Source organism: Bufo gargarizans, chromosome 2, assembly GCF_014858855.1.
Source record: "Bufo gargarizans isolate SCDJY-AF-19 chromosome 2, ASM1485885v1, whole genome shotgun sequence".
Lineage (NCBI taxonomy): Eukaryota > Metazoa > Chordata > Amphibia > Anura > Bufonidae > Bufo > Bufo gargarizans.
In genome coordinates this window covers 194,456,896-194,472,409 of record NC_058081.1, presented here as the reverse complement: position 1 = coordinate 194,472,409, position 15,514 = coordinate 194,456,896, and the positions used below count along the sequence as shown (strand labels likewise).

The following is a 15,514-nucleotide window of genomic DNA, read 5'->3' as shown; positions in this document are numbered from 1 at the left end:
TCAAACAATCACAGCACATTTTTAATTTTTCAACAGCTAAAAATTAAATTAATTCTGTATAGTGATTTGTTGCTAAAGGCAACAAAGTAAATTTTTCTTTAAGGGTACCTGCACACATTGCAGAATACGTGCAGTTTTTCCACGCGGATTCCCATGCAAACTATTTTAAAACACTTTTAAAAACTCTACTAAAATCACCACCTGATTACTAATGGACCTTAAAAAGACCCTTTTTAGCTAATTATTCTGCTACTGATATTTCTTTTGTGGATTTTAGCTGTGTGAACATATCCTGAATATTTCAGGTCCTCCACAGTGAGACATGCCTTTTTGTAGATTTCCACTCTTGCTAATTTCTGAGGACCGCAAACAGGGGATGAACCACTAATAATCAAGCACTCCCTTTAAATTCTGTTTGTTTTTTTTAGCAGTTTTTTTCCCCAGTATATCTACATATATGTTTGAACTAGCTTTTTAGAGTTCAGTACAGTATAGTATAGTAAAGCAATCATTCACCACATCCAGTACTACAAATAATAGTGACAATCACAAAAACATTTAGTACATCTGACTGTGATGCTTTGTACATACAGTATAATGATCCTTATTGTAATTACATTTCTGCAGAAAGCAGGTTAAGTATAGTCATTGACTCGCCCCAAGTCACCAGGTAACCTGGCTTGTCTCAAACAAACAGCGGCCAGGTGAATGTGAGCCTTCTGTCACTACCACTCCCTGCAGGTGCATAAACTTAGTGATGACAGACAAGGAAGAGGAGAATACAAGTGAGGAAAAGCATGAGAGAACATACCGGCAAAGAAAAGTCACAGTAGAGTACATGGCGTGGATATAAAATAGACCTTTATTTTGAGGATTTCATCATGCCCGCTCCTGCAGCACCCCAGGTTGTTCCACCTGGACCACCTCGCTTGCGGTTAGAAGACAAGGTGTTGTCTTTGGAGTTTCTTCTTTTGGATGCCCAGTTTAATGAACCAGGAAAGTACAAACTGGTGCTACGTGTGGAAAATCCTCTGCTCGACGATTCGGTGGAAGGTATCACGGTGATGGTCAACAATGGAGACATGATTCCAAGTTGTGAGGCCGAGACTAACACTGCAGAGCAAGAAGACCTTACTGATACATTGACATTTGACAAAAATAACTTTTTGTTCATATTACCAAAAGGTAACATTCAAACTTGTATTTTGATCAAGAAAAACTGTAAAAAGTTTTCTCATTTCCACTTTGTAGTAGTTTAACATAGCATCACAGTTTATAGAGAACTTTTTCTACCGTCTAACTGAGAAGGATATCCATAAGGGTTGTTTCACACGAGCGGATGCTGTGTGTGACATCCGCTCCGTGAATGACAGCCAAGACCCGATGCGAACTGCAGAGGACACGGAGCAGTAACATGATTGATAATGCTCCGTGCCTCTCTGTGATCTCTTTACTACGAAATCACAGCGAGATAAAGTTGTCATTGTGATTTCAGTAGTAAAGAGGTCACAGAGAGGCACGGAGCATTATCAATCATGTTACTGCTCCGTGCCTCTGCTGTTCGCTTCGGGTCTTGGCTGTCATTCACGGAGCGGATGTCACGCACGGCATCCGCTCGTGTGAAACAGCCCTAAGAACAATGGGTTCTTTGAATTGAAGTAAATGTGCATTTTAATATTCATCAAATTTTATTTAACTAAGAGTTTCCATTTGTAATGCTGATTATTACTTTCTTTGCATGAACTAATTCTTATCTCCTTGTTCTACATAGGACTATGTAAAAATGACAAACACCATGACGTACGACTGTGCATTGATGTCTTAAAGTTTGGATCTGGCAGCCCTAAAGGGGGGAAAAAAGTTGGACAAGCCCTATTTGCCATTTACCCTCGGCCTAACCAACCTCGCATTAATCTCCGAGCAGCTCCCTTCGAACCCCTTTACAAATATCAAGGAGTGCTGGCCCTTTTAAGAGTTGCAGGGGATCATATGGCAATGCACTGTGGACGTCTTGCATACAATGTCTGTTTTCGTGAATACAAACCTCCAAAAATTAAAGATATTTCCAAACCAACCTCTCCTTTACCAATCAGTCTGAAAGTAAGCGACTCACAACCTTCTACTGCCAGACATGACACTGATAAGCAAAGCACTCCTACAGCGCCAACATCTTATATCTCACATTCAGAAGCCATCAGATCTGATCCTCAGAATTTTAGAACAGCCACTCCAAGAATACATAATGATTCTGAAGACCAAGACCTATTAAACCAACAATCTTCAGATGATGAAGATGATAATGAAGATGAGGAAGAAGTACATGAGGTAGACAGGTTGTCGTCACCAGGGCTCAATTCAATGCAGGATCAGGTAAGCATTGAGAATGATAAACTGTGCATATTGAAAAACCATAGTAGATACTAAAATGCTGGGAATCTTTTGCCATCTGTATGATAGAAACCATACAATGATATCACTTATGGTTGATCTAACTGAAGGTCTGTTCACACCTCTCAATGTCTGATAGATACATTTGATCAATATAAAAGTATTCAGAAGTATCCTGTGATGTTTCCCTTTTAATCAGTAATTTTTACTGCAAAACCTCTTTGGGGGTTGTCCCACAAAAATATTTAACATTTTTCAACCCAGCACCTGGATCTAAATAATGTTGGAATTGCATGTAATTAAAAATGTGCTACAGACACATGTAGTATATAGAGTTATTCAATAAAATGTATTTGTATAGCGCATGCTTCAACTTTCACCAGCCACAACGTCTATTAGAAGCGGTAAGGCCCCTTTCACACGGGCGAGTATTCCGCGTGGATGCGATGTGTTGAACGCATTGCACCCGCACTGAATCCCGACCCATTCATTTCTATGGGGCTGTTCACATGAGCGGTGATTTTCACGCATCACTTATACGTTTCGTGAAAATCCCAGCAAGCTCTATTTTGTGCGTTTTTCACATAACGCAGGCCCCATAGAAATTAATGGGGTTGCGTGAAAATCGCAAGCATCCGCAAGCAAGTGCGGATGCGGTGCGATTTTCACGCACGGTTGCTAGGAGACGATTGGGATGGAGACCCGATCATTATTATTTTCCCTTATAACATGGTTATAAAGGAAAATAATAGCATTCTGAATACAGAATGCATAGTAAAAAAGCGCTGGAGGGGTTAAACAATAAAAATGTAACTCACCTTAATCCACTTGCTCGCGTAGCCGGCATCTCTTCTGTCTCTTTCTTTGCTGATTGCAGTCAAAGGACCTGTGACGTCACTCCGGTCATAACATGATCCATCACCATGGTAAATGATCATGTGACGGACCATGTGATGACCGGAGTGACGCCATTTTACTATGCATTCTGTATTCAGAATGCTGTATTCAGAATGCTATAACCATGTTATAAGGGAAAATAATACAGTCTACAGAACACCGATTCCAAGCCCGAACTTCTGTGAAGAAGTTCGGGTTTGGGTACCAAACATGCGCGATTTTTCTCACGCGCGTGCAAAACGCATTACAATGTTTTGCACCCGCGCAGAAAAATCGCGCATGTTCCCACAACGCACCCGCACCTTTTCCCGCAACGCCCGTCTGAAAGAGGCCTAACGGTTATAGGATGATAACTGCAGGACAGGACACACCCCTTGAGAAGGGACACATCCCCTGAGCAGATCAACTAGAGCAATAAATGGGGGGGAGGAGTTGGGCTGTAGAGCCATGTGAGGTTCAGGGCTAGTTCTTGCTTTGTTAGAAAGAGGCTGTCATCTGGGGAGTAGCTATAGCGGGTGCGTGAGGTAGCAGTCGCTTCCGGGCCCAGAAGCCTGAGGGGGCCCAAAGTCCCTTGTGCCACATAAGAAGACACTGGTATTATAGAAAGTGCATGCAGGTCAAGTTACACCTCTGGCTGGAGGTCAAGAATTTGGCATGGGGGAGGGGCGGGGGAGGGGGAAGCTGCGTTTACATTTTTGCCTCAGGCAGCACGAAGGCTATGTGCTTCCCTGTCCTTGGCCACAAAGCACTGAGGGAAGGGGGGCCCAAGCTGAACTCTTGCACCAGGGCCCATGAGCCTCTAGCTACGCTGACTGCCATTTACCCCATGATGACTGATTTTCATGTTTTACATTATTAATGGGTTAATCCCTTTAAACATTCACATCCGGGCCATTTGCCCCCTTCCTGCCCAGGCCTAATTTAGCAAATCTGACATATCTCACTTTATGTGGTAATAACTTTGGAACACTTTTACTTATCCAAGCCATTCAGCAATTGTTTTCTCGTGACACATTGTACTTCATGATAGTCATAAATTTGAGTCAATATATTTCACCTTTATTTATGAAAAAATCCCAAATTTACCAAAAATCTAGAAAAATTAGCTATTTTCTAAATTTCTATTTCTCTGCTTTTAAAACAGAAAGTGATACCTCATAAAATTATTATTACTTAACATTCCTCATATGTCTACTTTATGTTGGAAATGTCATTTTATATTTTTAGGACGTTAGAAGGCTTAGAATTTTAGAAGCAACCCATCAGATTCATAGTAACATAGTAACATAGTACATAAGGCCGAAAAAAGACATTTGTCCATCCAGTTCGGCCTGTTATCCCGCAAGTTGATCCAGAGGAAGGCAAAAAAAAAAACAAAAAAAAAAAACCCTGTGAGGTAGAAGCCAATTTTCTCCACTTTAGGGGACTATAAACTTCCTTCCCGACTCCAATCAGGCCATCAGAATAACTCCCTGGATCAACGACCCCTCTCTAGTAGCTATAGCCTGTAATATTATTATGCTCCAGAAATACATCCAGGGCCCTCTTGAATTCCTTTATTGTACTTACCATCACCACCTCCTCAGGCAGAGAGTTCCATAGTCTCACTGCTCTTACCGTAAAGAATCCTTTTCTATGTTTGTGTACAAACCTTCTTTCCTCCAGACGCAGAGGATGTCCCCTCGTCACAGTCACAGTCCTGGGGATAAATAGCTGATGGGATAGATCTCTGTACTGACCCCTGATATATTTATACATATTAATTAGATCTCCCCTCAGTCGTCTTTTTTCTAAAGTGGATAACCCTAATTTTGATAATCTTTCAGGGTACTGTAGTTGCCCCATTCCAGTTATTACTTTAGGTGCCCTCCTCTGGACCTTCTCCAGCTCTGCTATGTCTGCCTTGTTTACAGGAGCCCAGAACTGTACACAGTACTCCATGTGTGGTCTGACTAGCGATTTGTAAAGTGGTAGGACTATGTTCTTATCACGGGAATCTATGCCCCTTCTGATGCAACCCATTATCTTGTTGGCCTTGGCAGCAGCTGCCTGACACTGGTTTTTGCAGCTTAGTTTGCTGTTTATTAAAATTCCTAGATCCTTTTCCATGTCAGTGTTCCCGAGTGTTTTACCATTTAGTAAAAGCAAGGTGACTTGCATTATTCCTTCCCATGTGCATAACTTTACATTTATCAGTGTTAAACCCCATCTGCCACTTATCTGCCCAAGCCTCCAATCTATCCAGATCCCTCTGTAGTATTATACTGTCCTCATCAGTGTAAATTACTTTACACAGTTTAGTGTCATCTGCGAAAATTGATACTTTACTATGCAAGCCTTCTACAAGATCATTAATAAATATATTGAAGAGAATAGGGCCCAATACTGACCCCTGAGGTACCCCACTAGTGACAGTGACCCAATCTGAGTAAGTACCGTTAATAACCACCCTCTGTTTTCTATCACTGAGCCAGTTACTTACCCACATACAGATGTTTTCTCCCAGTCCGAGCATTCTCATTTTATATACTAACCTTTTATGTGGTACAGTGTCAAATGCTTTGGAGAAGTCCAGATACACGACATCCATTGATTCGCCGCTGTCAAGTCTAGAACTTACCTCCTCATAGAAACTGATTAAATTAGTCTGACATGACCGATCCCTCACGAAGCCATGCTGATATGGCGTTATTTGCCTATTTCCGTTAAGATGCTCTAACAAAGCATCTCTCAGAAAACCTTCAAACAGTTTACCCACAACAGATGTTAAACTTACCGGCCTATAGTTTCCAGGCTCTGTTTTTGGCCCCTTTTTGAATATTGGCACCACATATGCCATGCGCCAATCCTGTGGGACATTCCCTAACCTTTTATTTTTTACTGCTACTTTGGAAAATGAAAGGTGGAATCTGATTGGTTGTTATAGGCAACTAAGCTAGTTCTACTTTACACCAGTCTTATTTTTTTATGTCTTTTATCACTATTTTGTTTTTCCATAAAACCACTGGGATTCCTTTTGGTGACTATAATTTTGGTTGGTAATTAAACTATGCATTTTCTTTAGGGGAAAAAACAAAATACTTGTACCTCCTTTTCTCATTTGCTAGGCATGCAACTACTGTTAATAGAGATACTATGAGTGCCATTGTATAATCATATTGTTAGTACCAGTGTCAACTACATCATTTCCAATCTCATTATAATTGTGTTTCTACCTGGACATAACTGTTGCTCTGCAGGTTACTCTAATTGGATCCAATCCACTCTTAGAAAATATATCTGGACACATATATACAAATACAGCCTAAAATATTAGACAGCATGTTCCATGTGTTGTGCTATTTCTATTACTCTACAGGCTGGTATAGAGGTCTAAAGTGCTGCTGCTGAGTGTCATTTGTGCAAGATGTAGACCAGAATATATTACATGAAGGAGTTGAGTAATAAAATGCACAATATTTGATAATTTCCTATGATATTGAGGGTTTTTACAGTTTTTAGGCAAAAAAAAACACCATCAAAAACTGCAAAAATGGCAGAAAAAAAACAAAACAATATGGTAAAGCTGTCTGGTATCGAATCAGATTCCAATTTTCATTTTCAAAATAGGCTCTTAAAAGGTGTAACCTCCTTATTATATGTGACACCAGACTTGACACGTTACAGGTTTTAATGTGTCAGGGAGGGGATGCAAAAAATATGTCTTTGTTTTATGGCTCATGCGCAAGACCGTATGTATTTTCTGATCCGCAAAAAACGGATGACAACCATGTGCATTCCATATTTTGTGGAAAGGAAAAGCTGGTCCCTAATAAAACAGTGCTATCCTTGTCCATAATGCGGACAGTAATAGGACATGTTCTATTTTTTGGCGGAGCAGAAATACCAACATACGGAAATGGAATGCACACAAAGTAACCGTTTCTATTTTTTGCGGACACATTGAAATGAATGGTTCCATATACGGTCCGCAAAAAAAACGGAACGTACATGGAAAGAAAATAAGTTCGTCTGCATGAGCCCTTATACTTTTCCTAGTCTTTGATTGAAGTTTTTCTGCTCTTTATACTATTTATTTAAAATAGATATTTTATAGTAACTTGTAAAAGCTGCATTATAAACGTGGCATTGCCAGCACTGGTAAAGTATATCCTCTGCAGTCAGCTGGATATAACTAATCCTCCTAGAATACGCTTCTACATTTTAGTTTTGTATGTTGTGGTAATGAAGATGGGATTGTAAGGGGATCATGTGTGCATCTAATGTTCTGTGCTGTATTTTAATATCTAGCTTGTATTTTTCGATAAAATGTTGTATGATTACTACTAGAGATGAGCGAATCGAAGCTGACAAAGTGGAATTCGATCCGAATTTCAGGAATTATTCGATTCGCACTGAATCTGAATTTCCTCACATTTTTTCCTAAAATGGCTGCTGCACATGTTAGGACATGGAGCAAGGAACTCTGGGAGCGAGGGATCACGCACAATGCTATGAATGCAGCCAATCAATAGACAGCCAGCCGTGTGATGTCACAGCCCTATAAATAGCCTCAGCCATTTTGGATTCAGCCATTTTCCAGTGTACTTAGTGCAGGGAGGCACGTTAGCAGGCGCTAAGGACAGTGCTAGGAAAGACTTGAAAACTTATATTTTGCTAAATAGAAGTTCAGGGAAAGACCATTAGAAGTGTAGGCAAAGGATAGGGAGGAATTATTCCAAAGTATTGAAGCAGAACAGGGTCCAGTAGGGGTGTTTACAGCCTGGGTAATAGGAACTCTCCTATTACACCTTGCTGCACTGACTGGGGATCCAAATTGCCATTATACTGATGCCCATTTCAGGTTTGCAATACCTCTGTAATTCCAGCAATCCGTTTTTGTTATTGGGGTCTTATTAGCCCTTTTGCAGTGCAGTTATACAGTACAGACCAAAAGTTTGGACACACCTTCTCATTCAAAGAGTTTTCTTTATTTTCATGACTATGAAAATTGTAGATTCACACTGAAGGCATCAAAACTATGAATTAACACATGTGGAATTATATACATAACAAAAAAGGAGCCACCTTTTGCTTTGATTACTGCTTTGCACACTCTTGGCATTCTCTTGATGAGCTTCAAGAGGTAGTCAACTGAAATGATTTTCACTTCACAGGTGTGCCCTGTCAGCTTTAATAAGTGGGATTTATTGCCTTATAAATGGGGTTGGGATCATCAGTTGAGTTGTGGAGAAGTTTGGTGGATACACAGCTGATAGTCCTACTGAATAGACTGTTAGAATTTGTATTATGGCAAGAAAAAAGCAGCTAAGTAAAGAAAAACGAGTGGCCATCATTACTTTAAGAAATGAAGGTCAGTCAGTCCTAAAAATTGGGAAAACTTTGAAAGTGTCCCCAAGTGCAGTCACAAAAACCATCAATCGCTACAAAGAAACTGGCTCACATGCGGACCGCCCCAGGAAAGGAAGACCAAGAGTCACCTCTGCTGCGGAGGATAAGTTCATCTGAGTCACCAGCCTCAGAAATCGCAGGTTAACAGCAGCTCAGATTAGAGACCAGGTCAATGCCACACAGAGTTCTAGCAGCAGACACATCTCTAGAACAACTGTTGCAACGCAGAAAAGTTGAACGGATGGACTCTACATGCCTGGTTCATACCGTGAAGCATGGAGGAGGAGGTGTGATGTGTGGGGATGCTTTGCTGGTGACACTGTTGGGGATTTATTCAAAATTGAAGGCATACTGAGCCAGCATGGCTACCACAGCATCTTGCAGCGGCATGCTATTCCATCCGGTTTGCGTTTAGTTGGACCATCATTTATTTTTTAACAGGACAATGACCCCAAACACACCTCCAGGCTGTGTAAGGGCTATTTGACCATGAAGGAGAGTGATGGGGTGCTGCGCCAGATGACCTGGCCTCCACAGTCACCGGACCTGAACCCAATCGAGATGGTTTGGGGTGAGCTGGACCGCAGAGTGAAGGCAATAGGGCCAACAAGTGCTAAGCATCTCTGGGAACTCCTTCAAGACTGTTGGAAGACCATTTCAGCTGACTACCTCTTGAAGCTCATCAAGAGAATGCATCAAGAGTGTGCAAAGCAGTAATCAAAGCAAAAGGTGGCTACTTTGAAGAACCTAGAATATGACATATTTTCAGTTGTTTCACACTTTTTTGTTATGTATATAATTCCACGTGTGTTAATTCATAGTTAGTGTATTAGTGGGGAAAAAATGGGCTTATTAGCCATTAAAGCGTAGCCAGGGTGCCAATATTGGCACCATGTCCCTGTGTCAACATATTAAGCATCACCATAAAGTGGCCTGGGAGAATAGTGGTTCCAATGTGGTGGTCCAGTATGCTGCAGCAACCGCTGCATCACCCAGTGGCACTGCACCTGGTTTCAGGCAGTCAAGGCTCCACCACCTCAGCCGAAAAAAACTGTCTGTCCTTCCCATCATGTGCTGGTCCTGATCCTCCTTCTCCTCCTCCTCCTCCTAGTCAGTCATTCCATCAGCAATCGATTACCGAAGCGATTGCCAAGAGACAACAGTATGCGTGCCCTCATCCAACGGTGCAGAAGCTGAACGTGCTCCTGACCAAGTTGCTGGTACTGCAGTCCCTCTCTTTCCAAGTGGTGGACTCTGCACCTTTCAGAGAACTGATGGCTTGTGATGAGCCGAGGTGGAGAGTCCTTAGCTGTCATTTCTTTGCCAAAAAGGCAGTACCAGCCCTACACACCTATGTAGAACAGAAAGTGGGCCAGTCCTTGAGCCTCTCGGTGTCTGCCAAAGTGCACGGCAGCACCGACGTGTGGAGCTGTAATTTGGCCAGGTGATGCCGCTTCTACCTCCACTTTCTCACACCGTTGGTCCTGCGACAATGTTCACCTCTGCCTTCTCATCCTTCACCTTGTCCTCAGCATCCACTGCAGGGACAATTCACAGTGCCCCACCAGCACCTAGTTTGCCTGGGAGAACGGAGTCACACAGGGGAGGAACTGCTCTACGTCCTTCATCAAGAAATCGAATCCTGGCTTTCTCCAGAAAAACTCAAAATCGGAACCATGGTGGCCGACAACGGGAAGAACATGGTGTCGGCGCTGCGTCAAGGAGAGCTGAGCCATGCGCCCTGCATGGCGCACGTGTTCAATCTGGTTGTCAAGCGTTTCCTGAAGTCTTCCACCCATCTGCAAGACATCCTAAAAATGGCCAGGAAACATTGCATGCACTTCAGCCACTCGTACACCGCCAAGAAAACCCTCCTTGAGCTACAGCAGCAGAACGGCGTCCCCCAACATAGGCTGATATGTGACGTTTCTACCCGTTGGAATTCCACCCTCCATATGTTAGACCGACTATACGAACAGAGAAAAGCCATAAACAATTTCTTAATGATACAGGTGGACAGAGGTACTCCCCTGTGTAACTTCGATGTTAGCCAGTGGCAGCTGATGCGTGACATCTGCCGCTTGCTCGTGCCCTTTGAGGAGGCTACTTTATTTGTCAGTCGCCAGGACTAAGGGATGAACAACGTCATTCCACTGTTTCATATCCTAGAAAAGATGCTGGTAAATCTGGCTGGTCAGGGGACTGGAGACGTGGCTCCCAGATCTCACGGCCACATGAGCCCTGTGGGGGCTGAACTGGAGGAGAGGAAGGAGGACATTGTAGCACAGGCAATGTGTAGCGAAATGGGTGGTTTTTCTACACAGGTGACAGGAGAGGAGGAGCAGCAGCAGCCGGAGGGGCAAGAGGGAGATGAGGAAAAAAAGGCAAATGACCTAGACAGTGGCAGTATGCAGTGGAGATGGAGTCCCTCCGAGTCACTTGCGCAAATGGCCAGATGCATGCTCACTTGCTTGCATAGTAACAGCCGAATTGTCACAGTTCAGTAGTGGAATGACTACTGGCTCTCCACCATGTTAGACCCTCGCTACTGGTCCAAAATGGCGGCCTTTAGTAGACCCGCTGAGAGGGAGGACAAACTGAACTACTATAGAGACATCCTATGTAGTCAGTTGGTCGCTGCCTATCTGTGCCATCGTCCATTCTCTCGCAGGTCTGAATGGGGGTGCCCTCTGCTCTCACGTTCCACTGCCATGGCTGCTGGTTCAGGAGCAGTACCAGCAACATCAGCAGCAGCCTGAGTCTAAAGTCGTTGATGAGCAGCTTTCTTCCCCCACATAGTAAAGAAACTACTCACCAGCAGCTAAACATAGAGCAGGACCTGAACCAGCAGGTGGTGGCATACTTGGAGTGCACCCTGCTAGCCATCATTGAAAATCCGCTGGACTACTGGGCAGCTAAACTGGATTTGTGGCCACAATTGGCTGAGTTTGCCCTGGAAAAGCCGTCCTGCCCAGCTAGTAGTGTAGCATCAGAGTGGGTGTTTAGTGCTGCAGGGGCCAAGGAGAACTCGTCTGTCTACCCAAAGTGTGGAGAGACTGACCTTTGTCAAGATGAATCAGGCTTTGATTTCCACCCACCAATGCCTGATGCATCAGATTAGATTATCCATGCTGCCTCACCGAAACCTTGACAAAAGAGACCAGTTTCTTCTGGCTACATGCCTCAGCTACTATTATGATGCTGCCACCTGCCTGATGCCACACATCTGATGCCAAGTGCTCCTTCTTACACCCACCATCGTCAGCGGGTACTGTTAGTGCCACCCACCTCCCCACTCTGTCACCGGGTCACTCTGTGGTCTCCTAATGCTGCTGCCACCTGCACACTATGTCACCTTGCCACTCCGTGGTCTCCTGATGCTGCTGCCACCTCCACACTATGTCACCTTGCCACTCTGTGGTCTCCTGATGCTGCTTCTACCTTAACACATTGTCACCTTGCTACTCTGTGGCCTCCTCATGCTGCTGCTGCCACCTCCACACTCTGTAATTGTGCCACTCTGTGGCCTCCTGATGCTGCTGCTACCTCCACACTAGGTCACCTTGCCACTCTGTGGTCTCCTGATGCTGCTGCCACCTCCACACTATGTCACCTTGCCACTCTGTGGTCTTCTAATGCTGCTGCCACCTGCACACTATGTCACCTTGCCACTCTGTGGACTTCTCATGCTGTTCCCACCCTCCCCACTTCATTACTGGGCCACTATTTTGCCTTTTTGGCCTAGTTGACATCATCATTTATTTGACCCTTCTTCTGATCTGTCAGAAGGAAGGAAACATGAGACACGCAACGGATCCTGTCTGTGTAGCAGCTGTAAAGCCTATATGGTCTCATCAGAATTGGCCTATGATTTGGTAGCCAAAAGCAGGAGTGGGCACAAAACACAGAAAACATGCAAATATTCTATTCACATCTCTGTTTTGGATTCACTCCTGTTTTTTTTTTTTTGGCATTCGCAATACTGATGGATTACTGACTAGGGATGAGCGAACTCGAACTGTATAGGGGTGTCCGTGACACGGACCCGAACCCGGACATTTTCGTAAAAGTCCGGGTTCGGGTTCGGTGTTCGTCGCTTTCTTGGCGCTTTTGTGACGCTTTCTTGGCGCTTTTTGAAAAAGCGTCATACTACTTGCCCCAAGAGGCCATCACAGCCATGCCTACTATTGGCATGGCTGTGATTGGCCAGAGCACCATGTGACCTAGCCTCTATTTAAGCTGGAGTCACATAGCGCCGCCCGTCACTCTGCTCTGATTAGCGTAGGGAGAGGTTGCGGCTGCGACAGTAGGGCGAGATTAGGCAGATTAACTCCTCCAAAGTACTTGATTATTGATCGATCTGCAGCTGTGGATCATTGAGCTGCTGATACTCAATTGCTCACTGTTTTTAGGCTGCCCAGACCGTTTGTCAGTCACATTTTTCTGGGGTGATCGGCGGCCATTTTGTGTCTTGTGGTGCGCCAGCACAAGCTGCGACCAAGTGCATTTAACCCTCAATGGTGTGGTTGTTTTTTGGCTAAAGCCTACATCAGGGTGAAGCTGTCACACCAAGTGCATTTAACCAGCAATAGTCTGTTTATTTTTTGGCCATATACTACATCAGGGGCAAGCTGCGCCTGTCACCAAGTGCATTTAACCCTCAATGGTGTGGTTGTTTTTTGGCTAAAGCCTACATCAGGGTGAAGCTGTCACACCAAGTGCATTTAACCAGCAAAAGTCTGTTTATTTTTTGGCCATATACTACATCAGGGGCAAGCTGCGCCCGTCACCAAGTGCATTTAACCCTCAGTAGTGTGGTTGGTCAAGCTATCACACCAAGTGCATTTAACCAGCAATAGTCTGTTCATTTTTTGGCCATATACTAAATCAGGGGCAAGCTGCGCCCGTCACCAAGTGCATTTAACCAGCAATAGTCTGTTCATTTTTTGGCCATATACTACATCAGGGGCAAGCTGCGCCCGTCACCAAGTGCATTTAACCCTCAGTAGTGTGGTTGGTCAAGCTGTGACACCAAGTGCATTTAACCAGCAATAGTCTGTTCATTTTTTGGCCATATACTACATCAGGGGCAAGCTGCGCCCGTCACCAAGTGCATTTAACCCTCAGTAGTGTGGTTGGTCAAGCTATCACACCAAGTGCATTTAACCAGCAATAGTCTGTTCATTTTTTGGCCATATACTAAATCAGGGGCAAGCTGCGCCCGTCACCAAGTGCATTTAACCAGCAATAGTCTGTTCATTTTTTGGCCATATACTACATCAGGGGCAAGCTGCGCCCGTCACCAAGTGCATTTAACCCTCAGTAGTGTGGTTGGTCAAGCTATCACACCAAGTGCATTTAACCAGCAATAGTCTGTTCATTTTTTGGCCATATACTAAATCAGGGGCAAGCTGCACCCGTCACCAAGTGCATTTAACCAGCAATAGTCTGTTCATTTTTTGGCCATATACTACATCAGGGGCAAGCTGCGCCCGTCACCAAGTGCATTTAACCCTCAGTAGTGTGGTTGGTCAAGCTATCACACCAAGTGCATTTAACCAGCAATAGTCTGTTCATTTTTTGGCCATATACTACATCAGGGGCAAGCTGCGCCCGTCACCAAGTGCATTTAACCCTCAGTAGTGTGGTTGGTCAAGCTGTGACACCAAGTGCATTTAACCAGCAATAGTCTGTTCATTTTTTGGCCATATACTACATCAGGGGCAAGCTGCGCCCGTCACCAAGTGCATTTAACCAGCAATAGTGTGGTTATTTTTTGGCCATATCCCAGTCTAATTCTGTCACTAAATCCATACCGGTCACCCAGCGCCTAAATACTAGGCCTCAAATTTATATCCCGCTAAATCTGTCGTTACCGCTGTACTGTTGTGGCTGGGCAAGTTATTTAGTGTCCGTCAAAGCACATTTTTTGTTCAGGGTTGAAATACAATTCCCAATTTAGCAATTTCATAATTTAGTGGTTTCTGCTATATCAGAGCTATTTGAAATCTATCCCTAAAAGGGTATATAATATTCAAGGTGCACATAGGGTCATTCAGAATAACTTCACACACACGCTACTGTGCATTTCCAAGTCTAATTCTGTTAGTAAATCCATACCGGTCACCCAGCGCCTAAATACTAGGCCTCAAATTTATATCCCGCTAAATCTCTCGTTACCGCTGTCCTGTTGTGGCTGGGAAAGTTATTTAGTGTCCGTCAAAGCACATTTTTTGTTCTGGGTTGAAATACAATTCCCAATTTAGCAATTTCATAATTTAGTGGTTCCTGCTATATCAGAGCTATTTGAAATCTATCCCTAAAAGGGTATATAATATTCAAGGTGCACATAGGGTCATTCAGAATAACTTCACACACACGCTACTGTGCATTTCCAAGTCCAATTCTGTTAGTAAATCCATACCGGTCACCCAGCGCCTAAATACTAGGCCTCAAATTTATATCCCGCTGAATTTGAATACAATACATTGGGCCAAATAATATTTTTGTTGTTGTGGTGAACCATAACAATGAGGAAAACATCTAGTACGGGACGCGGACGTGGACATGGTCGTGGTGATGTTAGTGGACCCTCTGGTGCTGGGAGAGGACGTGGCCGTTCTGCCACATCCACACGTCCTAGTGTACCAACTACCTCAGGTCCCAGTAGCCGCCAGAATTTACAGCGATATATGGTGGGGCCCAATGCCGTTCTAAGGATGGTAAGGCCTGAGCAGGTACAGGCATTAGTCAATTGGGTGGCCGACAGTGGATCCAGCACGTTCACATTATCTCCCACCCAGTCTTCTGCAGAAAGCGCACAGATGGCGCCTGAAAA

At 43.9% G+C, this 15,514-nt stretch overlaps 1 protein-coding gene across 1 annotated transcript in view; it reads left to right on the top strand.

Moving 5' to 3' along the window:
* The first annotated feature begins 768 nt into the window (after positions 1 to 768).
* CCDC33 (coiled-coil domain containing 33) overlaps positions 769 to 15,514 on the top strand; it is a 130,352-nt gene continuing 115,606 nt past the window's right edge. Inside the window, exons 1-2 of the mRNA XM_044283367.1 lie at positions 769 to 1,185; positions 1,772 to 2,370. Of these exons, the coding sequence (XP_044139302.1) occupies positions 882 to 1,185; positions 1,772 to 2,370 (903 nt within the window). The 5' untranslated portion in view covers positions 769 to 881. The remainder of the gene's footprint in view (positions 1,186 to 1,771; positions 2,371 to 15,514) is intronic.